The sequence below is a fragment of the Musa acuminata genome, chromosome BXJ1-5 (genome assembly GCF_036884655.1).
Source record: "Musa acuminata AAA Group cultivar baxijiao chromosome BXJ1-5, Cavendish_Baxijiao_AAA, whole genome shotgun sequence".
Lineage (NCBI taxonomy): Eukaryota > Viridiplantae > Streptophyta > Magnoliopsida > Zingiberales > Musaceae > Musa > Musa acuminata.
In genome coordinates, this window is record NC_088331.1 from 14,567,934 (window position 1) to 14,595,446 (window position 27,513).

Sequence of the window (27,513 nt, forward strand, 5' to 3'; positions counted from 1 at the left end):
GAGAGGACGATGCGTCGAAGAATCGGACGAAGCGTCGAGGGACTAATGACATGCCAGACAACTTGATTAATGCTTAGTATTATTTGTCTAGATCGAAGTTTGTTTTACATGTGCAGGATTAACTACAATGGCAGTAAGACATATAATAGGTGTTGCGCCAGAGTCAAGACCAAGATCACGTTGGGAGTTTGAGAGTTCGACGAAAGTTCGTACGGTTATTAGAGGTTCTACGGGAATAAATCTGAGAAGTCCAAGAGCTTGCCAAAGAAGCTCGTCGGAACTCGCCAAGAGGAACGTCGCAAGTTTAGGAGTTTGCCGGAAGTCCGTCGGAGCATCGCTGAGGGTTCATTGGATGTTCGCCGAAAGTTTGCCGGAAGCTCACCGGAAGAAGCGATTGATGCATCGGAACACGAGTTGCAGTATTAATGTCTTAAATGTCGTAGTTAGCATGAAGACTAAGTTAGGAACGGGAGGTGATCTCATTAACTTAATCTAGGGCCAATTGGGCCCTTGACAAACCCAAATTGGGCCGAATGGATCAGCCCATTCGGACCTAGATTTCTTGGCCGACGGTGGCACCGCTAGGGCCGGCAATGGCATCGCCCAGAACCTCAGTCTCTGAGGGAAGTCAGGCGGTGGTACCGCCTGAGCTCGGTCTCCGAGCGAAGTCAAGCGGTGGTACCCCCCCTATCAGGCGGTGGTACCGCATGAGCTTGGTCTCCTAGCAGTGTCAGGCGATAGGACCGCCCAGTTCTGGCAGTGGTACCACCAGGACCTCGAAAATTTGGGAGATGATACTTTTGAGCTCCAAATTCAAACCAGTTGGGGCCTATATAAACCCCACCCTTTCTTGCATGAAAGGTCATCGAAAGCTTACATTTATTCTGAGAATTTGAGAGCTTAAAAGTGTTATAAAAGGCTAGAAGTTCTTCTCCCTCTTTTCTTCTAAGTTTTGATCATTTAAAAGAGGAGTGAAAATCTGCAAGGGTTGTCTCCTAAGCCTGTTAAAAGGAGTAAAACTGTAAAAGGGTGGTTGGCCTTCGCCTATTAAAGGAAGACCTCTAGTGGACGTCAGTGACCTCATCGGAGGAGGAAGCCAAAAGTGGATGTAGGTCAAGATTGACCGAACCACTCTAAATCTCGGTTTGCATTTACATTCTACTCTCTATCTTAACTACAAACTGCCTCCGTTGCTTTACTCCAACTATACTTTTGTTTGATCTTAAGTTAAAGAACTTTCCGAAACGGTTTTCATCGTACAAACGTCGTTTTAAATCAACGAAAGTTTTTTGCTTCACTAATTCACCCTCTCCTTCTTAGTGCTTTTGATCTCAACAATTGGTATCAGAGCCTCGTTATTTCTCAGTTGGTTTAACACCCAAAAGAAATGGCTCATTTCGATTTTTAAGAGAGTTACTCTCTCATTCGTCCTCTCATTTTTAATGGGACAGACTATACTTATTGGAAAACTCGAATGAGAGTTTTCTTACTTTCTTTGGATTTGAATTTATGGCACATAGTTGAAAACGGATTTGAAACATCTTCTCTTCCAATGAACCATTGGAATGATTTGGAGAAGAAGATGTTTTCTGGCTATGAAAACCTTATTTTGTGTCTTAGACAAAAATGAATTTAATCGGGTTTCTTTATGTGAAACGACTTTCGATATTTGGCGCATTCTTGAAATCACACAAGAAGGCACAAGTAATATAAAAAATTCTAAAGTAAATCTTTTAATATACGATTTTGAGATGTTTTATATAGAACCAAGAGAGACTATTAGAGACATATACACTCGTTTTATGAATGTCGTCAATAGTCTAAAAGCACTTGGTAAAAGTTTTTCGAACTTTGAACTCATGAACAAGATTTTGCGTTCTCTTTCTAAGAAGTGGGATTCAAAAGTAACAGCTTCACAAGAAACAAAAGATTTAAATATTTTTTATTTAAAAAACTTATTGGTACATTGATGACATATGAAATGGTGCACAATGCACTTTATGAACATGATGAACAAAACCACTTTCCAAAGAACAGAAAGGATTTGGGACAGAACATTTGAAGACTACTCGAGCATAAGCTCAAGTGATGGTGAACAAGAACTACACACTAAGAAATTTAAAAAGTTAATGAAACAAAAATTAAAGAACAAAAAAAATGAAACTTTCTTTGAACGCAAGAAGAAGAACAAAAATTATAATGAATCAAGCTCCTCCGAAGATGAGGAGAAAATCAAGAAAGCTGAGGTGACAAACTACGCCTTAACGACATTCAACAATAGGTAATCGAAACCCCCTTAATTTATTTTAAAATTACTTGATGTTTTTCATAATATATTTTTTTTTTGAATAATTATTTTTCTTGAAAATTGCATGTTTAAAAAATTAAAAATGTAAGAATATGATCATGCTCATAATTTTGAAAATAATAATAAAAATTACATGTTTTATATTAATGAAATAAAATATTAGATTTAAATCTAATGATCATATATATGTTTTCTTAAGAAGAAAAAATGTGTATATTGATGATTTTCGATTTTGATTGAAACCATGCTTGATATTTTAATGAAAATATTAAGAAGTTTAATATCATGCTTAATAATGATTCATGGCTTTTGTATGGAAAACTAAGCATGAAAAGATAGATTCACCTAAAAAAATGCATGACTATAACAAATAACAAAATGATTTTGGTTGAAAATATCTTATGCTCAATGAAACCATGATTGATGAATATGCTTTATGTTTAATGATTTCTTTGCCTTGTATGTCCTATCATGATGAATATTTTGAAAATAAATGAAATCATGTTTGATTTGAAGTAATACATAATGATCATACTTAATGAGTTTTCTTTCGAAATGATGCATAATAATTTTTATGATTTATGGATTATCGATTTTCACGATAATAAAAGTGACTTTTTCGATTAGAAAAAATGATACATGTTTTGATTTGACATAAATGAAATAGGCATACTTATATGAAATAGTGTAAGTGTCATGACGATTGTATACTTAATGATGCATAAAGTTGTAATGAAAATATTAAAATTTTGATACCGTGATTTGATAATTTTATGCATGAGATTTTAAAGTTATACATGATGATTTTTGTAGTTTATTGATCTCGATGGTTTTTATGATGAAATTTATTTTTCGATCCTAAATGATTGATGTTATATATTTTTTTTGGCACAAAAAGGACAAAGACATGCTTGTATGAAACAACTAAATAGAGAAAATTATTTTTCTTGAAAATTCTTTTTCTTTATCTTATTGACTTTGATTAATCTATTTTATCATCTTTTTATGAATCTCTTGAAAATGATTTTGATTTGATGATTTGAATTTGAATAAGCTTTATCTTGATTTTTTGAGATTTATAACTTGAGATTTACTCTATAAAAATCGAGATTTTTTATCCTCAATGTTTCTTTTTGCCATCTACTATCCAAATGAATCATGATTGGTATCATTACTATATTTCTTCTTATCGTGTACCAAAGAGAAAATTTTCCTAAATTAATCATGATTTTTCGGAACCATAATTTTTTATGATTCATAATGAATTGAGAAATTTTATATGCTTGAATTAATATCTTGTTCTCCTACAATATTGAATGAATTTTATCTATATCATGATCTCCTAAGAATTCCTTTCATTTTTTTAAAAGAGAAGATGTGTCAAAATGAATCATGTCTTTTGGTATTCACATGATTTTATCTGATACGATTTTTATGTAATTTCTTGCGTTCATGAAATATTTATCTCATCACCCAATAATTCTTCTTGATATTCCTTATGTGATGATATGAATACATAAAATATTCATTAATTTATTTTGAAGTATACAAATAAGAAGTTTCGATCATGCATGGTAGGATGTAATTTGACAAAATTGGTACCATCATGATGTGAAATAAATGATGATTTGGAATTATGCATGCAATACTTTAACTTATGATAATGATGTATGCAATGATGAAATATTCATGATAAAATAATTATTTTGATATTCATGACTTGAATTTTCATCTATGCTATTTACCTTTGTCATAATTTAGAAATTAACGTAAAGGGTCTTCCTTTCTTTTTGACAATGAGGGAGCAAAACATGCTAGAAAGCTAATTTACTAGCTCGTATAATTCAAGAAGAAAGCAAAAATTGCACTTCTCAAAAGAGAAGAAATTGCTATCTTGAACATCACCAAGAAAGTGCTATTTTGCAAATCACAAAGATGCATAAATGCAAACATGCAAAATTTATAATTTTGCACATCATTAAAATTTATGATGCTTTAGTGATTATGCATGTTCTAAAATATTGTAAGATTCACTAGCTTGCATGATGTAGAATTTGCTATCTTGAACATCACCAAGGAGTGCTATCTTACCTATCTCAAGAAGCCAAAAGTTAACTTGCACATCTAGCAAAACTTATATTTCAAGAAGCAAGAGTTGCTTTCTTGAACATCTCAAAATTGCTAGCTTCCGTGTTGAAATTTTTTTTTTTTGCTAGCTTGTATTTTGATGATAGCAAACTTGCATGATGGTAAGAATGGATATTATGTTTTTCATGTAATGAGTTGAACTTATATCACAAACACTTGATTGTGGTACTTCTCCTTTTTGTTGATGACAAAGGAGAAGAAGTATGTTGATTTTATCATGACATGTTACTTAGATTTTTGAATCCAAGAGTTTCTATTAATATGGCATATTGATAGGGGGAGTTTGTTTAAACTCCGGGAGTTAAGTTTAACTCCGTCATCAATTGATTGTCATCATAAAAAATGGGAAGATTGTTGAATCTCATATTTTGATGATAAAACTAATTGATAATTGTGTTTATGTTTTAATCTGTGTTTTAAGTGATGCAGGATGCTTCGATCAGGATAAGATAATTAAAGCAGGAAAAATCATGTTGGGCCGGAGGAACATGTTAGAAGATTGGACGTCGGGCTGGTGGATCAGTCGACGTATCGACAGAAGGCTTTGGGCCGTGTATTTGGGCATCGGACCAAGAAGAGCGAGTATTGCGCCAAGGATATCGGAGTTGCGGAGTCAATTAGCCGATTGGGCAATAGGCCATACGAGAGGACGATGCACTAAAGAATCAGATGAAGCATCGAGGGACTAATGATATGCCGGACAACTTGATTAATGCTTAGTATTAATTGTCTAGATCAAAATTTGTTTTACATGTATAGGATTAACTATGATAGCAGTAAGACATGCAGTAGGTGTTGCGCTGGAGTCAAGACCAAGATACGTTGAGAGTTCGACGGAAGTCCGGACGGTCATCGGAGGTTCTACGAGAACAAATCCGAGAAGTCCAAGAGCTTGCCAAAGAAGCTCGTCGAAACTCGCCAAGAGGATCGTCGCAAGTCCAGGAGTTTACCGGAAGTCCAACGGAGCATCGTCGAGGGTTCATCGGATGTTCACCAAAAGTTCGTCGGAAGAAGCGATTGATGCATCGGAACACGAGTTACAATATTAATGTCTTAAATGTCATAGTTAGTATGAAGATTAAGTTAGGAATGGGAGGTGATCCCATTAATTTAATCTAGGGCCAATTGGGCCGAATGGACCAGCCCATTCGGACCTAGATTTCCTGGCCGGGGGTGACACCGCCTAGAAGCTCAGTCTCTGAGCGAAGTCAGGCGGTGGTACCACCTGAGCTCGGTCTCCAAGCGAAGTCAGGCGGTGGTACCACATGAGCTCAGTCTCCGAGCGAAGTCAGGTGGTGGTACCGCCCCTATTAGGCGATGGTACCACCTGAGCTTAGTCTCCGAGCAATGTCAAGCGGTAGTACCACCCAGTTATGGTGGTGGTACGACCAAGACCCTGAAAATCCGGGAGATGACACTTTTAAGCTCCAAATTCAAACCAGTTGGGGCCTATATAAACCCCACCCTTTCCTATATGAAAGGGCATCGAAAGCTTGCATTTATTTGAGAATTTGAGAGCTTAAAAGTGTTGTAAAAGGGTAGAAGTTCTTCTCCCTCTTTTCTTCTAAGTTTTGATCATTCAAGAGAGGAGTGAAAATCTGTAAGGGTTGTCTCCTAAGCCCGTCAAAAGGAGTAAAGTTGTAAAAGGGTGGTTGACCTTCACCTATTGAAGGAAGGCCTCTAGTGGACATCGGTGACCTCAAAGCCAAAAATAGATGTAGGTCAAGATTGATCAAACCACTCTAAATCTCGATTTGCATTTACATTATGCTCTCTATCTTAACTGCAAACTGCCTCCGTTGCTTTATTTTAACTATACTTTTGTTTGATCTTAAGTTAAAGAACTTGAACTTTTTGAAATGGTTTTCATCAAAAATGCTTTCATCGTACAAACGTCGTTTTAAACCAACGAAAGTTTTCCTCTCCACTAATTCAACCCCCCCCCCCTCCCCTAGTGCTTTTGATCCCAACATGAATATGGTCGATTCATTGATCTCAAGTGAGTAGTCTGTGATAGCATATAGGTTAAGGACTTGACACAGCTTGAAAATGTCACTCTTGAAGCATATTGTCATCGAATGTCCAAAGGTTATAGGATTGAGATGTTGTATACTACAAGTTGAGAGACAATATGTTAAAGCTTGATATTCACCTCCATTATCAAAGTAAACTATTTTGATTGTAGACTGAAAGTAGTTCTCGACTAACTTTCTAAAGTTGGTAAAGATCATGAAAACTTTAGATTTATAATGAAGAGTGGGCCGAGTTATTTATGAAATTAACGGTCATTTGTAAATGTTATCTCTATTCTGACCTTGGACCAAGGATACTTCTATATTCAAATCCTTGACAAGAAAAGAGTCAGGAAAAAAATTAATTGAAGTATTATTTTATTTACAGAATTGAGAAACGAAGATGATGTTTTGTTTAACGTGAGGTCCACACAGAACATCATCGAGTGTAAAAGTTACGGTATGTAAATTAAGCATTGTGGAACCAATATGAGTAATAGGAATTCATTTACCGTCACCGATAATGATATCTTCATTTTCACTATAATTATTATGAATGAACAAGCTCTGAAGATCAGAGATGATGTAATGATAGATGCTAGAGTCCATAATCTAACTAGATTGACTAATAGCCGGAGTAGTCATGAGATTTGTTTGAGGCCACCGTGCCGGAGTAGGGAGTCTGGGTCGAGACTGATAGCCTTTCACGGAGTGTTTGATTTTATCACACAACTACAAACGACTTTTCATTGGCTCGTGTGGTCATGATGCTAGGGTTGATGGTTATTGAAGTTGCCACTTTGATAGAAATATTGATGATATGAATGAAAGGGGAGCAATGCTAGTGAACGCAACACTAGAGGCATCACAGCGGGGAGGATCATAGTAGATGGGATCATGTGTTGTGCTAACAAAGGGCACATGCTGTAGTGAGCGGACACTAGCGTAGAGCGACAGCGAGACAAGACGAGCATCGTTCGTCAAGGAGGAAAGCAGTGATATGATCAACGATGGCTAAAGGTGACAACACCTACACTTCCTTTGGGAGCATCGTCAACGAGGAAGAAAGAAGAAAGAGGGATATAACACCATCGGGAAAAAAAGAAGATAGAGGGATGATGTGATAGATGATGGTGTGGACCTCTTATCACTGTCAATCGGTGGGGATGGCTAAGTTCCACTTCATAGATCCCTCATCGAATGACAATAGAGTTGATGAAGATTTTGGAGACCATGCTGCTAGTACTGGGCCTAGTGAACGCTTGACGGAGAGGTGATGTAGGTTGTTGCACCCTCAATCGCCTGGTTAGAGGACATCAGGTAACGGAGGGAGGCAACCGGAGTTACAACATCTGATAGAGGGGTTCTGCATAGGTGATCCTCGATGTGGCCGACGAAGTGGGCCAGCGATCAGTGGGAGAGTGAAAGTTGCATAAAGTGGAGATTGCCATGGAGAGAGGTTATATAGGCAATGATCTATTCTCCTTCTATGAAGAAGCTATATGCAGTGCGGTAGAGATCAGAGAGCTGCATAAAGTGGAGACTGCTATGGAGAGAGGTTATATAGGCAACGATCTATTCTCCTTCTAAGAAAAAGCTATATGCAGTGCGGTAGAGATCAGAGAGCTGCAACGGTTCTCTACCGAATGATTTCTGTTGAGAAAGAGCAAAGCGAAACAAGGGTTATGACCGCTTGACGAGGATGGTCTCTTGGAAAGCAGTAGTGTGATAGTGATCGACGACAATGAGTAAAAGAAAAGAGAGAGAGGTCTATGACCAGTGGATCGTAGCAATCGGAGGAGAAAGTGCAGATTTGCTGGAGAAAGGGCTTTTCGTCAGTGAAGAAGAGGTGCAGCCGCTTGTGCGGATCAGTAGTGTTGGCCATTGGAGCAACAGAGGAGGTCGGTTAGAAGCCTTCGGAGTTCCGACCGAAGTGGTGGTGTCGCCGCTCGAGGACTTTGGAGGTGTCGCCGTAGATTGCGTCCATGGAGTACTGGCCGCTAACAGCGCAGCTTTCTTATTGACAGAGGATAAGATTTTTTCGAAAATCTTTATTCTGTCGAAAAAAATCTTTTATTCTGTTGAGAAATTTTTTTTTATTCTTTGAGGTAAATCTTTTGAGGGAATATATTAATGTAAAGTTTCTTCAATAATTATTCTTATTTTTTATTATTTTCATCACTTATCGGTGAAGAGATAAGTATTGCTATAATAGGATCCAGTTCGGCATCTCTCAATTGCATGCTACGATAGTAGCATTGAGAGTGATTAATTGGACAAATGAATTTGATCAAGTACATTATTTAGAGTACCATGGATAGATAATCTCTATCTAGTGAATACATTAATTAATTATAATATCATCCACTAAATTTGTCTATTCTGTTTTTATCATATTATAATAATATTCATAATGTTTAATTCGATCTGATATCTATGTTTCTTAGTATTACTCCTGACCTAGAGTATTCTATTCTCGATTCTCTTAGCATCCAAACAAGCGATACACAGTGACTATTTTGCCTGGATACTAAAAATTGAGGGATCTTTTCCTGGAGCACTGGGAATAGAAAGCAACGAACAACTGTATATCTATCGTAAGGAAAACAGTGCACTAAGAATGCAGTATAGATTCGTAGACGGTCACAGCGACAAGCTATCTGCGGTTTTAGTCCTTATCAGCCGGCCGGGATGGATATCTATCCACTTCATCAACAATCCAAATAGTAATAATAGAACTGATATAATTTGATTTCTATTTATGCATAATCATATCTCATTTTTCAACGTTGTACTCTTATGTCATCACATCTTTTCTATTTGATTCTATGTCACATGGCGAAACAATCTTTTAAACCAGCGCAATCGTTCACCAAGTCAACTCAGTATGTCATGTTGCTTAAATTTCTAGTTGCCTTCTCCATCGAAAAATGCTCCATCAGTAGTCTACGAATTTGATAGTCAACGCGGGTCCCATCTATCTAACTGGACTCCGTAATCTATTATCTCAAAAGTCAACATCTCCAACAGTAACAACCACACCATTCTCCTCGTTGACTTGACCACCTCCATCAGAGCAAGTCTTCTCTTCCTCTCCCTCTCTCTTTCTCCGTCTCTCTCTTTCTCCTTCTTAGAGGCCAAAAGAACTCTTGCTTGTTTCAGAGAAAGCCAGGAGGAAGCATGGGAAGATTGGGCTATGAACCACGGATCAACCATTTCAGCCACCCCCACCCCTTGGAGCTCGCATCTCTGCAACAGTCGCTCACCCCGCCGACGTGCGCCGGCTGTACCTTTCGTGCCTCCAGCTGGGCTTACTCGTGCAAGGCCTGCAACTACACCCTCCACATCTCCTGCGCCGAGATGCCGCAGCGCATCCGCCACCCGGCGGACCCCCAACACAGCCTCACCCTCCTCACCGTCCCCGCCTACAAAGAGGGCTCCTTCAACTGTGACGCGTGCGGCCACGACGGCGCCGGCTTCTCGTACCACTGCGAACCATGCGGCGTCGACCTGCACAGCTTGTGCGCCTCCATGCCGCTCTCCGTCAGCCATGGCGCCCACGAGCACCCCCTCAGCCTCGTCTTCTCCGTTCCTTACGAGAATAATGGGTTCTCGTGTGACCTGTGCGGGGGGATGGGCTCGAACCAGTGGCTCTACCGCTGCGCCTTGTGCGAGTTTGATGCCCACATTGGGTGTGCGACGGCGAAGATGTTGCAGGCTCAGCCAAGCCCGCCGCCAACGCTGCCGCGGCGACACACGGTGCCACGACCGCGAACACCGCAGCAGCAGACCCCTTACTCGGTGGGAGTGGGCATGGGGGTGAGCAACGGAGTTTGGCAAGGTGGTGTTCCGGTGGGCTACCCGCGGATGCCGGGAATGAACCATGCAGGGAGAGGAAGGGGTAGCGGTGGTCTGATAACCCAGGTGGTCCGAGGGTTCGTCACCAGCGCGGCGCAGCAGATAGGGCAGAGCTTGATGCAAAATATATTCGAGGGCGGAGGCGGCGATGGAGGTTCGGCAATGGACGCAGGATCTGGAGTCGATGACTCGTTCTCTGGCTGGGATGAGTAACCCGAAGAAGCTGTTTATGATCAATCAATCCTTTCCAATTGTTACAGAAACGTGAGACTTCTTTCGCACCTCATTTTCTTCTCCACTTTGAGCTCTCTTTCGTGGTCTCCTCTCGATCCTGGATTTACCTGTAAAAAAAGTTCTATCATGAAATGTTGTTCTCGATTTGGGTCAACGATCCCAACATTGCAAGTGTGAAAAAGTTGTATAGTGTGCTGCAGATCAAGATCTTGAGCGTTCATATCATGCACTACACCAAGCCCCGACTCATTGATTCGCTACCGGACGATGTAAGAAAATCTAAAACATAAACTATACTTTAGACATTATACATTGAAAAGTAAAACTTTATTTTTATAATACAATATATCAAAGGATTATACAACAAAAATATTATTCTCAAATGCCCCTTTTGACTATAAAATGAACTCAAGAATATTTATTGATCATCCAAAGATAAAGATTCCAAACCTCTCGATGAATTTGATGATGTAGAAACAAATCAAGTAAGATGATAAAAAATATTCATGAAAAAGAAGGATTATGAATAATATGAAAATATTAATGAGAAAGGATGGACAAAATATGATGAAAAAGGATAGGATTATTACACGCTCTTCAGAAATGAGATATTACTATTCATAACCTCCTCTTTTTTTATTTATAATCTCACTTTAAAAATATTACAAATCCCTGGCCAGGGTCATTCGGGTTGAGAGAGAAAGAGTTCTCCGGGAGAATCCGATTAGAGCGAGACTTGAGTAGAAACCGTATGGGTCTGACAGCACTATGCTCGATATACGGTCTCTGGGATATTAGATGGATGAGGGACTATAGGTACATGGTAACTGAGGACAGACATGTCCAATGGATTGAATTCCCCTGTATCGTCTGGGGACTACGGCGTAGTGGCCTAGTACGTCCGTAGTCGATGAGTCGAGTGAATTATTACAGAGATAATAATTCACTGAGTTAGAAGGAGTTCTGACAGGTATGACTCACGGCCAGCTCGATATTGGGCCAAGAGGGTGACACACATATGGTAGGCATTGCGATGAGTAGAGGTTAGGATATGAGATATCCGACGGAGCCCTTGTCTTATTGGATGCAGATTCAATACCCACTAGGGAAGGACCCATTAGGGTTTGACACAGGATCTCTATAAATAGGAGGGATTCACAGCCTCATAGGCTAGAGTCTTTGCTTGCCTTTCCTATTCTCCTCTCCCTCTCCACCTCAGAGTAGGCCTGGAGTTTTGAGGAGCCCTTTCCTATTCTCCTCTCCCTCTCCACCTCAGAGTAGGCCTGGAGTTTTGAGGAGCCCTTTCCTATTCTCCTCTCCCTCTCCACCTCAGAGTATGCCTGAAGTTTTGAGAATTATGAATAATATGAAAATATTAATGAGAAAGGATGGACAAAATATGATGAAAAAGGATAGGATTATTACACGCTCTTCAGAAAAGAGATATTACTATTCATAACCTCCTCTTTTTTTATTTATAATCTCACTTTAAAAATATTACAAATCCCTGGCCAGGGTCAATCGGGTTGAGAGAGAAAGAGTTCTCCGGGAGAATCCGATTAGAGCGAGACTTGAGTAGAAACCGTATGGGTCTGACAGCACTATGCTCGATATACGGTCTCTGGGATATTAGATGGATGAGGGACTATAGGTACATGGTAACTGAGGACAGACATGTCCAATGGATTGAATTCCCCTGTATCGTCTGGGGACTACGGCGTAGTGGCCTAGTACGTCCGTAGTCGATGAGTCGAGTGAATTATTACAGAGATAATAATTCACTGAGTTAGAAGGAGTTCTGACAGGTATGACTCACGGCCAGCTCGATATTGGGCCTAGAGGGTCACACACATATGGTAGGCATTGCGATGAGTAGAGGTTCAGATATGAGATATCCGACGGATCCCTTGTCTTATTGGATGCAGATTCAATACCCACTAGGGAAGGACCCATTAGGGTTTGACACAGGATCTCTATAAATATGAGGGATTCACAGCCTCATAGGCTAGAGTCTTTGCTTGCCATTCCTATTCTCCTCTCCCTCTCCACCTCAGAGTAGGCCTGGAGTTTTGAGGAGCCCTTTCCTATTCTCCTCTCCCTCTCCACCTCAGAGTAGGCCTGGAGTTTTGAGAATTATGAATAATATGAAAAAGAAGGATTATGAATAATATGAAAATATTAATGAGAAAGGATGGACAAAATATGATGAAAAAGGATAGGATTATTACACGCTCTTCAGAAATGAGATATTACTATTCATAACCTCCTCTTTTTTTATTTATAATCTCACTTTAAAAATATTACAAATCCCTAGCCAAGGTCATTCGGGTTGAGAGAGAAAGAGTTCTCCGGGAGAATCCGATTAGAGCGAGACTTGAGTAGAAACCGTATGGGTCTGACAGCACTATGCTCGATATACGGTCTCTGGGATATTAGATGGATGAGGGACTATAGGTACATGGTAACTGAGGACAGACATGTCCAATGGATTGAATTCCCCTGTATCGTCTGGGGACTACGGCGTAGTGGCCTAGTACGTCCGTAGTCGATGAGTCGAGTGAATTATTACAGAGATAATAATTCACTGAGTTAGAAGGAGTTCTGACAGGTATGACTCACGGCCAGCTCGATATTGGGCCTAGAGGGTCACACACATATGGTAGGCATTGCGATGAGTAGAGGTTCAGATATGAGATATCCGACGGAGCCCTTGTCTTATTGGATGCAGATTCAATACCCACTAGGGAAGGACCCATTAGGGTTTGACACAGGATCTCTATAAATAGGAGGGATTCACAGCCTCATAGGCTAGAGTCTTTGCTTGCCTTTCCTATTCTCCTCTCCCTCTCCACCTCGGAGTAGGCCTGGAGTTTTGAGGAGCCCTTTCCTATTCTCCTCTCCCTCTCCACCTCAGAGTAGGCCTGGAGTTTTGAGGAGCCCTTTCCTATTCTCCTCTCTTTCTCCACCTCAGAGTATGCCTGAAGTTTTGAGAATTATGAATAATATGAAAATATTAATGAGAAAGGATGGACAAAATATGATGAAAAAGGATAGGATTATTACACGCTCTTCAGAAATGAGATATTACTATTCATAACCTCCTCTTTTTTTATTTATAATCTCACTTTAAAAATATTACAAATCCCTGGCCAAGGTCATTCGGGTTGAGAGAGAAAGAGTTCTTCGGGAGAATCCGATTAGAGCGAGACTTGAGTAGAAACCGTATGGGTCTGACAGCACTATGCTCGATATACGGTCTCTGGGATATTAGATGGATGAGGGACTATAGGTACATGGTAACTGAGGACAGACATGTCCAATGGATTGAATTCCCCTGTATCGTCTGGGGACTACGGCGTAGTGGCCTAGTACGTCCGTAGTCGATGAGTCGAGTGAATTATTACAGAGATAATAATTCACTGAGTTAGAAGGAGTTTTGACAGGTATGACTCACTGCCAGCTCGATATTGGGCCTAGAGGGTCACACACATATGGTAGGCATTGCGATGAGTAGAGGTTCAGATATGAGATATCCGACGGAGCCCTTGTCTTATAGGATGCAGATTCAATACCCACTAGGGAAGGACCCATTAGGGTTTGACACAGGATCTCTATAAATAGGAGGGATTCACAGCCTCATAGGCTAGAGTCTTTGCTTGCCTTTCCTATTCTCCTCTCCCTCTCCACCTCAGAGTAGGCCTGGAGTTTTGAGGAGCCCTTTCCTATTCTCCTCTCCCTCTCCACCTCAGAGTAGGCCTGGAGTTTTGAGGAGCGCTTTCCTATTCTCCTCTCCTTCTCCACCTCAGAGTATGCCTGAAGTTTTGAGAATTATGAATAATATGAAAATATTAATGAGAAAGGATGGACAAAATATGATGAAAAAGGATAGGATTATTACACGCTCTTCAGAAATGAGATATTACTATTCATAACCTCCTCTTTTTTTATTTATAATCTCACTTTAAAAATATTACAAATCCCTGGCCAAGGTCATTCGGGTTGAGAGAGAAAGAGTTCTCCGGGAGAATCCGATTAGAGCGAGACTTGAGTAGAAACCGTATGGGTCTGACAGCACTATGCTCGATATACGGTCTCTGGGATATTAGATGGATGAGGGACTATAGGTACATGGTAACTGAGGACAGACATGTCCAATGGATTGAATTCCCCTGTATCGTCTGGGGACTACGGCGTAGTGGCCTAGTACGTCCGTAGTCGATGAGTCGAGTGAATTATTACAGAGATAATAATTCACTGAGTTAGAAGGAGTTCTGACAGGTATGACTCACGGCCAGCTCGATATTGGGCCTAGAGGGTCACACACATATGGTAGGCATTGCGATGAGTAGAGGTTCAGATATGAGATATCCGACGGATCCCTTGTCTTATTGGATGCAGATTCAATACCCACTAGGGAAGGACCCATTAGGGTTTGACACAGGATCTCTATAAATATGAGGGATTCACAGCCTCGTAGGCTAGAGTCTTTGCTTGCCTTTCCTATTCTCCTCTCCCTCTCCACCTCAGAGTAGGCCTGGAGTTTTGAGGAGCCCTTTCCTATTCTCCTCTCCCTCTCCACCTCAGAGTAGGCCTGGAGTTTTGAGGATTATGAATAATATGAAAAAGAAGGATTATGAATAATATGAAAATATTAATGAGAAAGGATGGACAAAATATGATGAAAAAGGATAGGATTATTACACGCTCTTCGGAAATGAGATATTACTATTCATAACCTCCTCTTTTTTTATTTATAATCTCACTTTAAAAATATTACAAATCCCTGGCCAAGGTCATTCGGGTTGAGAGAGAAAGAGTTCTCCGGGAGAATCCGATTAGAGCGAGACTTGAGTAGAAACCGTATGGGTCTGACAGCACTATGCTCGATATACGGTCTCTGGGATATTAGATGGATGAGGGACTATAGGTACATGGTAACTGAGGACAGACATGTCCAATGGATTGAATTCCCCTGTATCGTCTGGGGACTACGGCGTAGTGGCCTAGTACGTCCGTAGTCGATGAGTCGAGTGAATTATTACAGAGATAATAATTCACTGAGTTAGAAGGAGTTCTGACAGGTATGACTCACGGCCAGCTCGATATTGGGCCTAGAGGGTCACACACATATGGTAGGCATTGCGATGAGTAGAGGTTCAGATATGAGATATCCGACGGAGCCCTTGTCTTATTGGATGCAGATTCAATACCCACTAGGGAAGGACCCATTAGGGTTTGACACAGGATCTCTATAAATAGGAGGGATTCACAGCCTCATAGGCTAGAGTCTTTGCTTGCCTTTCCTATTCTCCTCTCCCTCTCCACCTCAGAGTAGGCCTGGAGTTTTGAGGAGCCCTTTCCTATTCTCCTCTCCCTCTCCACCTCAGAGTAGGCCTGGAGTTTTGAGGATTATGAATAATATGAAAAAGAAGGATTATGAATAATATGAAAATATTAATGAGAAAGGATGGACAAAATATGATGAAAAAGGATAGGATTATTACACGCTCTTCAGAAATGAGATATTACTATTCATAACCTCCTCTTTTTTTATTTATAATCTCACTTTAAAAATATTACAAATCCCTGGCCAAGGTCATTCGGGTTGAGAGAGAAAGAGTTCTCCGGGAGAATCCGATTAGAGCGAGACTTGAGTAAAAACCGTATGGGTCTGACAGCACTATGCTCGATATACGGTCTCTGGGATATTAGATGGATGAGGGACTATAGGTACATGGTAACTGAGGACAGACATGTCCAATGGATTGAATTCCCCTGTATCGTCTGGGGACTACGGCGTAGTGGCCTAGTACGTCCGTAGTCGATGAGTCGAGTGAATTATTACAGAGATAATAATTCACTGAGTTAGAAGGAGTTCTGACAGGTATGACTCACGGCTAGCTCGATATTGGGCCAAGAGGGTGACACACATATGGTAGGCATTGCGATGAGTAGAGGTTCGGATATGAGATATCCGACGGAGCCCTTGTCTTATTGGATGCAGATTCAATACCCACTAGGGAAGGACCCATTAGGGTTTGACACAGGATCTCTATAAATAGGAGGGATTCACAGCCTCATAGGCTAGAGTCTTTGCTTGCCTTTCCTATTCTCCTCTCCCTCTCCACCTCAGAGTAGGCCTGGAGTTTTGAGGAGCCCTTTCCTATTCTCCTCTCCCTCTCCACCTCAGAGTAGGCCTGGAGTTTTGAGGAGCCCTTTCCTATTCTCCTCTCCCTCTCCACCTCAGAGTATGCATGAAGTTTTGAGAATTATCAATAATATGAAAAAGAAGGATTATGAATAATATGAAAATATTAATGAGAAAGGATGGACAAAATATGATGAAAAAGGATAGGATTATTACACGCTCTTCAGAAAAGAGATATTACTATTCATAACCTCCTCTTTTTTTATTTATAATCTCACTTTAAAAATATTACAAATCCCTGGCCAGGGTCATTCGGGTTGAGAGAGAAAGAATTCTCCAGGAGAATCCGATTAGAGCGAGACTTGAGTAGAAACCGTATGGGTCTGACAGCACTATGCTCGATATACGGTCTCTGGGATATTAGATGGATGAGGGACTATAGGTACATGGTAACTGAGGACAGACATGTCCAATGGATTGAATTCCCCTGTATCGTCTGGGGACTACGGCGTAGTGGCCTAGTACGTCCGTAGTCGATGAGTCGAGTGAATTATTAAAGAGATAATAATTCACTGAGTTAGAAGGAGTTCTGACAGGTATGACTCACGGCCAGCTCGATATTGGGCCTAGAGGGTCACACACATATGGTAGGCATTGCGATGAGTAGAGGTTCAGATATGAGATATCCGACGGATCCCTTGTCTTATTGGATGCAGATTCAATACCCACTAGGGAAGGACCCATTAGGGTTTGACACAGGATCTCTATAAATATGAGGGATTCACAGCCTCATAGGCTAGAGTCTTTGCTTGCCTTTCCTATTCTCCTCTCCCTCTCCACCTCAGAGTAGGCCTGGAGTTTTGAGGAGCCCTTTCCTATTCTCCTCTCCCTCTCCACCTCAGAGTAGGCCTAGAGTTTTGAGGATTATGAATAATATGAAAAAGAAGGATTATGAATAATATGAAAATATTAATGAGAAAGGATGGACAAAATATGATGAAAAAGGATAGGATTATTACACGCTCTTCATAAATGAGATATTACTATTCATAACCTCCTCTTTTTTTATTTATAATCTCACTTTAAAAATATTACAAATCCCTGGCCAAGGTCATTCGGGTTGAGAGAGAAAGAGTTCTCCGGGAGAATCCGATTAGAGCGAGACTTGAGTAGAAACCGTATGGGTCTGACAGCACTATGCTCGATATACGGTCTCTGGGATATTAGATGGATGAGGGACTATAGGTACATGGTAACTGAGGACAGACATGTCCAATGGATTGAATTCCCCTGTATCGTCTGGGGACTACGGCGTAGTGGCCTAGTACGTCCGTAGTCGATGAGTCGAGTGAATTATTACAGAGATAATAATTCACTGAGTTAGAAGGAGTTTTGACAGGTATGACTCACGGCCAGCTCGATATTGGGCCTAGAGGGTCACACACATATGGTAGGCATTGCGATGAGTAGAGGTTCAGATATGAGATATCCGACGGAGCCCTTGTCTTATAGGATGCAGATTCAATACCCACTAGGGAAGGACCCATTAGGGTTTGACACAGGATCTCTATAAATAGGAGGGATTCACAGCCTCATAGGCTAGAGTCTTTGCTTGCCTTTCCTATTCTCCTCTCCCTCTCCACCTCAGAGTAGGCCTGGAGTTTTGAGGAGCCCTTTCCTATTCTCCTCTCCCTCTCCACCTCAGAGTAGGCCTGGAGTTTTGAGGATTATGAATAATATGAAAAAGAAGGATTATGAATAATATGAAAATATTAATGAGAAAGGATGGACAAAATATGATGAAAAAGGATAGGATTATTACACGCTCTTCGGAAATGAGATATTACTATTCATAACCTCCTCTTTTTTTATTTATAATCTCACTTTAAAAATATTACAAATCCCTGGCCAAGGTCATTCGGGTTGAGAGAGAAAGAGTTCTCCGGGAGAATCCGATTAGAGCGAGACTTGAGTAGAAACCGTATGGGTCTGACAGCACTATGCTCGATATACGGTCTCTGGGATATTAGATGGATGAGGGACTATAGGTACATGGTAACTGAGGACAGACATGTCCAATGGATTGAATTCCCCTGTATCGTCTGGGGACTACGGCGTAGTGGCCTAGTACGTCCGTAGTCGATGAGTCGAGTGAATTATTACAGAGATAATAATTCACTGAGTTAGAAGGAGTTCTGACAGGTATGACTCACGGCCAGCTCGATATTGGGCCTAGAGGGTCACACACATATGGTAGGCATTGCGATGAGTAGAGGTTCAGATATGAGATATCCGACGGAGCCCTTGTCTTATTGGATGCAGATTCAATACCCACTAGGGAAGGACCCATTAGGGTTTGACACAGGATCTCTATAAATAGGAGGGATTCACAGCCTCATAGGCTAGAGTCTTTGCTTGCCTTTCCTATTCTCCTCTCCCTCTCCACCTCAGAGTAGGCCTGGAGTTTTAAGGAGCCCTTTCCTATTCTCCTCTCCCTCTCCACCTCAGAGTAGGCCTGGAGTTTTGAGGATTATGAATAATATGAAAAAGAAGGATTATGAATAATATGAAAATATTAATGAGAAAGGATGGACAAAATATGATGAAAAAGGATAGGATTATTACACGCTCTTCAGAAATGAGATATTACTATTCATAACCTCCTCTTTTTTTATTTATAATCTCACTTTAAAAATATTACAAATCCCAGGCCAGGGTCATTCGGGTTGAGAGAGAAAGAGTTCTCCGGGAGAATCCGATTAGAGCGAGACTTGAGTAGAAACCGTATGGGTCTGACAGCACTATGCTCGATATACGGTCTCTGGGATATTAGATGGATGAGGGACTATAGGTACATGGTAACTGAGGACAGACATGTCCAATGGATTGAATTCCCCTGTATCGTCTGGGGACTACGGCGTAGTGGCCTAGTACGTCCGTAGTCGATGAGTCGAGTGAATTATTACAGAGATAATAATTCACTGAGTTAGAAGGAGTTCTGACAGGTATGACTCACGGCCAGCTCGATATTGGGCCTAGAGGGTCACACACATATGGTAGGCATTGCGATGAGTAGAGGTTCAGATATGAGATATCCAACGGAGCCCTTGTCTTATTGGATGCAGATTCAATACCCACTAGGGAAGGACCCATTAGGGTTTGACACAGGATCTCTATAAATACGAGGGATTTACAGCCTCATAGGCTAGAGTCTTTGCTTGCCTTTCCTATTCTCCTCTCCCTCTCCACCTTAGAGTAGGCCTGGAGTTTTGAGGAGCCCTTTCCTATTCTCCTCTCCCTCTCCACCTCAAAGTAGGCCTGGAGTTTTGAGGATTATGAATAATATGAAAAAGAAGGATTATGAATAATATGAAAATATTAATGAGAAAGGATGGACAAAATATGATGAAAAAGGATAGGATTATTACACGCTCTTCATAAATGAGATATTACTATTCATAACCTCCTCTTTTTTTATTTATAATCTCACTTTAAAAATATTACAAATCCCTAGCCAGGGTCATTCGGGTTGAGATAGAAAGAGTTCTCCGGGAGAATCCGATTAGAGCGAGACTTGAGTAGAAACCGTATGGGTCTGACAGCACTATGCTCGATATACGGTCTCTGGGATATTAGATGGATGAGGGACTATAGGTACATGGTAACTGAGGACAGACATGTCCAATGGATTGAATTCCCCTGTATCGTCTGGGGACTACGGCGTAGTGGCCTAGTACGTCCGTAGTCGATGAGTCGAGTGAATTATTACAGAGATAATAATTCACTGAGTTAGAAGGAGTTCTGACAGGTATGACTCACGGCCAGCTCGATATTGGGCCTAGAGGGTCACACACATATGGTAGGCATTGCGATGAGTACATATGGTAGGCATTGCGATGAGTAGAGGTTCGGATATGAGATATCCGACGGAGCCCTTGTCTTATTGGATGCAGATTCAATACCCACTAGGGAAGGACCCATTAGGGTTTGACACAGGATCTCTATAAATAGGAGGGATTCACAGCCTCATAGGCTAGAGTCTTTGCTTGCATTTCCTATTCTCCTCTCCCTCTCCACCTCAGAGTAGGCCTGGAGTTTTGAGGAGCCCTTTCCTATTCTCCTCTCCCTCTCCACCTCAGAGTAGGCCTGGAGTTTTGAGGAGCCCTTTCCTATTCTTCTCTCCCTCTCCACCTCAGAGTAGGCCTGGAGTTTTGAGGAGCGTCGTCGCAACCCTGCTGTGTGGATCACCGCTAGAGAGGAGGACGCTCACCTTCTCCTAAGGATCTACAAGGAAACAAGGATATATGATCTCCCTAGGTAACACAATCTCTATACGCAGTTTTGTGTTTTACGAAATTTTTAGACTATGATTTTGTAAATAATTGTAAATAACCATTTCTTCTTCTTTTTTTTTTTTTTTTCTTCCCTCTTTCTTCTTTTTTCTCTTAAAAAAAATGACATGAACAAACAAACGATGTCGGTGATGACAACGAGAGATGTCGACGACCAATGAAGAGGTGAGGAGCGAGATGAAATAAGAGGTTATAAAAAATAAAAAAATATATTATTATGATTGTAAATGATAAAATAATACTTTATTAATTTATAAAAATATTATTCATAGCAAAATACTTATGAATAGTAAAAAGGAATAAAGTTATTTGGAATACATCTTTTGAGAAAAAAAAAACAAAATATCATAAAAAATAAATAAAAGAGTAATAATGATAAAAAAAACGATTGTGATATGGATAGAAAACAATCCAATTAACAATGTTCAATAAAAACAGCAAAAGTGTACACCTGAACTTCTAATAACAAAATGCCGACTAATAACAAAAAAACATGAGAGTCTCTACATATACATCAACATAATTGCACAAATAACTTCATTAAAAATTTAGTAGGAAGAAAACAAGTCCTGCTTGACAAATCAGGAATTAAACCAGAAAACAAGTTTGCAGTAACAGACACACAAAAGAGCCGAGAAAATGTTGCATGCTGGATTCAGGTACAAACTATATGATGCCAGGACGTAGCAAATCACGATCGGTACCGCTCCGGAGTTTGTCTTGAAGCCTGGCGCACGTCTGACCTTGGTTTTGCAACTTCTACAAAAATGACTCTCCCATCCAGGAACTAATAGAATTAAAAAGACAAAATCAACTCACTGTAAGAATTAACTTAAGTTCAGGCCAGTTTAATTGCAACTCTGTTAGTTATTTTCAACTTGCCCATGCATAAAAAGTATTTTTGGAGAAGAAAGAGATGACCAAATCTGTTTATGCCCCCATAGTTTCATGGATTAATGGACTACCATACACCTGAGTGCCTTGGTAATAGCAACTTTTTTGCTAAAAATTCTGGGTATGGACAGGCTCATTCCATACAAATTATTACATTAAGTAACTTGGTTTGTGGTAAATGACAAATCCCTCCATGTGGACTGACATGCTATGAACCATATTGACATCCAAGCTGAGTTACTTCTAATCGTGAATAAGACATCTTACAATATGAGTAGAAATATACTAAGACAACAATTGGGATTCATCTTGCATCAGAACCAGAGAAAAAGTTGAGTTAAATGTAGTGCCATGACAAGGAACTTAGTTATTTCAGGATTCCAACCGGGGGGCTAAACTGGAATAACTTCTCACCACACTGAAGACGAAGGTTATTAAATGAAGGCGCAAAGAAGTGATATGAAGAAAGGCAAAAAAAATGGCATGTTATGATGATTAATTAGATACAAGATGACTGTGGATATGTCATGAATGTGCAGATGAAGAAGAAGAAGGTATTGCCAAAAGATAAAACTGTAAAATGACACGTAGGAAATAAGATAAAAAAGAAAATACAAATGGCATAAGAAAATATCTAAATAAGTTCATAAAACACTAAAATCCATCAAGATAATTAATTCTGTCAAGGTTAAAATGCCTGAAATGCATGAGGAACTCAAACCCAGTGAACATGGGAAATACTGAGGATAGAATGAAACAGGTGGCAGAATAGTAAAAGATAATTTAGCCATCTTTTATCCAAAACTAATGAGGAGTACCTGATGTCGTTAACTTCTTTAACAGATACTTAAAGGAGTTAAGAGTGCTAAAGATGAATTATACGATATTTAGGTCTTCTGCACTTCTAGAACATATGTAGACCTAAGTTTTACATAGCCTCTCATATTTTGATCCGAAAAATTGCTCCTACCCTGAGTGGCCATCTATTTTAATGTAAAACTGCTTTTGTGAGGCTAAGCAAATAAAACGTATTGACGACTTCCTAATAATACACGATTTGTTGCTTCAAGAAACAACAAGACCATGTTAAAGCAACCACTAGTGTTGCAAGGCTAGGTAAAGAAAATTTTACCCAATACAGGATCCAGAATCTCCAGCATTTCATGAACGTTTGTTTGAATGCAACAGCAAGACATGTCAATATCTTAGTGCTACTGCATTATGCATATTTGCAGTATTTGCTAGCACACATCATAATATTTCACTGATTAGATGTCACAAGGATATTTAACTAGTGCCTAATGTGGCTAAAGATAAGGACAACTTGTCTTTCAACAGAAAGTTGTAACTTATTGTTTAAATTACATAATCTTACTGTACTCATTATGCTACAGATATATGAAGGTACTAAAATAGTAATAATATAACTTATTGACACTTAACATGTTAGATTTATCATCCTCTACTATAAAGTCAACCCCTAGACTTTAAACAATCCAAAAGAAGAAATCTAATATGGCTTGGCAAAGTTACCTTTCCATGCATCCCCTCAATGGCCTTTTTGGATTCCTCTTCGGTGGCATAACGAAGAAAAGCAAAGCCTCTTGGCCTATTTGCTATTCTGTCCATGACCAGGTTAACTGCAGAATAAACATAAAGAGGTGAACAAAGCCAACAACTAGTATAGATTTACATCACAGAGAGACTTCATAACTATCCACGTAAAGAAAATGACTAAATATTCAAAGTAATACATCTCATGAACTAAAAGGTGGCATAGCAATATTACATGCACACAAAACGGTGGCACATTGTTACCTTCTACAAGCTGACCAAAATTTTGGAAAGCATTTCTAAGACTTTCCTCAGTTGTACGAAATGAAAGACCTGTAAGAAGCAGCCCAGGAAAATAAGAATTTGTTGAAAATTATAAAGTAATAAACTTTCTAACTGCATGCAAGCATTTGTGCCACAATATTGTTAAACAATGAGCAAGAGAGGACTGAGCATTAAACAAAAGAGAGAGCGTAATGATATACACAGATATAGATCCAACCAACAGAAGGCCGAACAGCTCCACAAAGAACATGGCTCAATAAAATTCTGCAACGCTACAGGCACTGGATAATACCGTAATCAATTATGACGTGAAAATTATACCAACTAGACAAATACTCGGTTGCACACGTCTAGAACCAAAAAGGATTGACAAAACTAAGATATCCATAAACCATGCTCCTGGAAGCACAGATTAACAAGCAGATATTGATCCAAACACAACCAATGGAGTAATGTAAAACCACAGCAAAAGCCTCGAATGAGCAAATTTCAAGCACATCAAGTTCAGAGTTGTAGAGCTACTCGCCTGGATTGAAGCTTATACATCTGGAAGCAATTATATATATTCCAGTTGCAAGTTGTTTTTTTTCTAGTAATCAATCACACGCTTAGAGTTACAGCACTGGTTGGGAATAGAGACAATAAATCTAACTAAGGGGTTAAGGTGTAGAGAGAAACAGAGCTCAAAGTGAATGAAGATGGTTTAAATAGACTACCTAAGTCATAAGCAATAGGATCGATGTCAAGGTGATGACCCAAACTATAAGTTGCAATCAGTGGATATGCTTGTTCCATTTTTACCTATTTTCCATCGAACATAACTGGATTCTTGACCATTTTGCCACCGAAAAACTTAGATTATTTTTTTTTCCTTTCTTCCTTAAACGATGGCAGCTATTCGCCATTCAAATTGACGAGAGAAATACATACAATTTAGACCGAAAGAATCACGAAAACGACATGGGCGAAGGGAAAAAGAGAAGGTACCACTAACATAAAGCTTGGTGGAGGGGGTCGGAGGGAGGCAGCAGGACACCGAGAAGCCGCCGCTCCTCCGCCGCGAGGTCGCGGCCGAGGGCCATGGGGAGCGAGAAGACCGAATAGATGGAAATCGGGAGAGGAACCAAGAGGAAGACGACGTGGAGGAGGTGATGTCGGGGGGATGTCTTCTTTCTCGGAGAGATGATGATGACGGCGGTAGCGAAGCAGCGGGGAGAAGGCCCGTTGCCATATCTCCACCCTACGAGGAAGTGGACGAGTGGATAACCCACCGATCCGAGTTCGAGTTCGAGCTCTTGATTTATTGTGGTAGCCTTATTTATTTAGGTAAATTTTCGCAAAAAAGCCCCGAAAACTTTCCAAAACTTCCATCTAAATTTTTGAAAATGATAAAATAACCTCAAATAATTTTTTTTCCTTAAAAACTACATTTTCTCATCTCCTTCTTGATGAACCATATAACTTGAACCTTTTTAAAATATAATATACTAAATAATTTAATTATATGTATCAATTTATATTATTAAAAACAATATAAACAAATATAAAAATTACAAATTATAAAATACAATAAATAATAATAATTTTATAAATAATTTTATTAACTAACTATAAAGTAAAATAAATAATATTATATTTTTTTAAATATTTAAAAAGTAAATTTTAAAGGTCTATATGATCATTATTTTTTATTTTTAAGTTTTCCAATAATTTTTTTTATTAATTTTGACCTTAAAAAATTAAATTTATCTAAAAATATCGATAAAATTTTATTTTAATCCTTCAGAAAATTATATTTTGTCCATGTAGGACGAATACAAATATTTTTAGAAAGTTTCTACTTATTTTGACAAAGTTAAATAACTATTTATTTTCACAATTTTTTGATTCAAATAGTGCAAGTGGTTCAAGGTATTGGTTTTTTGGATCAAATTTTTAGAATAGATTTTCTACCTATTTAGAAACTCAAATGTCAACAAAAAATTTATAGAAGAATCAAGTATTGATTAAAAAAAGTAATTAAACATAATGGATAGAATTTTATAGTGTTTAGATGTTAAAAAAATTATAAGAAATATCAAATAGCTTTTCTAATATATATATATATATATATATATATATATATATATATATATATATATATATATATATATATATATATATATATCTCTCTCTCTCTCTCTCTCTCTCTCTCTCTCTCTCTCCATATGGGTGCCATTCAATGATATTCTAAAAGTTTTACCTATGACCCAGTTACAATGTTTTTTAGTTACATCTCAAGAACAATATAAGTGACAATATAAGTGGGTCAAGGGCTTGGATTTTTCAGACTAAATTTTTAAGATATTTTTTTACATATTTAGAAGCTCAAATATTAAAAAATATCCCACTGATAACATCATATTTTGGTAAAACTTAGAGAAATTAAAAAATTCTAAACTATTTAGATACTTGAAAAATAGAAAAATATCAAAAAGAAAATTTAAATAGAATAAGTATTATATATGTCGATCTAGATGTAATTCAATGATGTCATGATAATTTTATTAGATTTTGCCTAGGTTTTGATCTTGTTACACTATTTTTTGTTTAATCTCGTATTTTGATGATGAAACTACTTGATATATGTTTATGATTTAATCTGCGGTTTGAGTAACGCAGGATGCTTCGAAGGAACATGTTGTGCCGAAGGAACATGTCAGAAGGAACATGTTGTGCCGAAGGACAATTAAAGCAGGAAAATCATGTTGTGCCGAAGGAACATGTTAGAAGATTGGACGTCGGGCCGGTGGATCGGTCGACGTATCGACAAAAGGCTTCGGGCCGTGGACTCGGGCATCGGGCCAAGAAGAGCGGGTATTGTGCCAAAGATATCGGAGTTGCGGAGTCAACTGGCCGATTGGGCAATAGGCTGCAGGAGAGGACGATGCGCCGAAGAATCGGACGAAGCGTCGAGGGACTAATAACATGTCGGACAACTTGGTTAATTGCTTAGGATTAATTGTCTCGATCGAAGTTTTGTTTTAAGTGTGCAGGATTAACTACGATGAAAGTTAGACAAGCAGCAGGAGTTGCGCCGGAGTCAAGATCATGATCACGTTGGGAGTTCGAGAGTTCGACGGAAGTTCGGACGATCGTCGGAGGTTCTGCGAGAACAGATCCGAGAAGTCCAGAAGCTTGCCAAGCGAAGCTCGTCGGAACTCGCCAAGTGGATCGTCGCAAAGTCCAGGAGTTTGCCGAAAGTCCACAGAAGAATCACCGAGGGTTCATCGGATGATCGACGGAAGTTCGCCGGAAACTCGCCGGAAGAAGCGATTGATGCATCGGAGCAAAGCTGTAGAAATTGTCTTAGATTTAATCGTAGTTAGCACGTTGATTAAGTTGGAAAATGGGAGGTGATCCCATTAGCTTAATCTTGGGGCAATTGGGCCCCTGAAAAGATTGAAATTGGGCCGAATGGAGCTAACCATTCGGACCCTGATTGCACCAAGAGGTGCAACCGCCTAGGCCAGGAGGTGGCACCGCCTGGGCTAAGTCTCCCAGTGAGACTAGGCGGTGCAACCGCCCCAGCCAGGAGGTGCAACCGCCTAAGCTCAGTCTTCGAGCTAGACTGGGCGGTGCAACCTCCCTGACAAAGAGGTAGCACCGCCTGAGCTTGGTCTTCGAGCTCTGGCAGAGAGGTGCAACCGCCTCAGTCAAGAGGTGGCACCGCTTGGGGCT

The 27,513-nt window shown here is 39.7% G+C and overlaps 2 protein-coding genes across 4 annotated transcripts; one reads left to right on the forward strand and one right to left on the reverse strand.

The window, feature by feature from the left end:
• Window positions 1–9,444: 9,444 nt before the first annotated feature.
• Window positions 9,445–25,076, reverse strand: LOC103985115 (organelle RRM domain-containing protein 6, chloroplastic). 3 transcript variants are annotated; one of them, XM_065183229.1, is made up of 5 exons: window positions 24,781–25,076; window positions 23,773–23,841; window positions 23,488–23,594; window positions 10,609–10,667; window positions 9,445–10,526 (listed from the first exon to the last, which is right to left on the reverse strand). In XM_065183229.1, exons 1-5 carry the CDS (start codon window positions 25,022–25,024, stop codon window positions 10,409–10,411), a joined length of 597 nt encoding a protein of 198 aa, XP_065039301.1. In that variant the 5' UTR covers window positions 25,025–25,076; the 3' UTR covers window positions 9,445–10,408. The 3 variants fall into 3 exon arrangements, with proteins under 3 accessions (XP_065039301.1, XP_065039303.1, XP_009401002.2); XM_065183231.1 differs by having other exon boundaries at window positions 24,788–24,919; XM_009402727.3 differs by lacking the exons at window positions 9,445–10,526; window positions 10,609–10,667 and adding an exon at window positions 21,518–21,847.
• LOC135673904 (protein VACUOLELESS GAMETOPHYTES-like) lies at window positions 9,649–10,384 on the forward strand. The gene is made up of 2 exons (XM_065183304.1): window positions 9,649–10,287; window positions 10,358–10,384. The coding sequence occupies exons 1-2, from the start codon at window positions 9,649–9,651 to the stop codon at window positions 10,382–10,384; spliced, it is 666 nt and encodes a 221-aa protein (XP_065039376.1).
• Window positions 25,077–27,513: the final 2,437 nt, after the last annotated feature.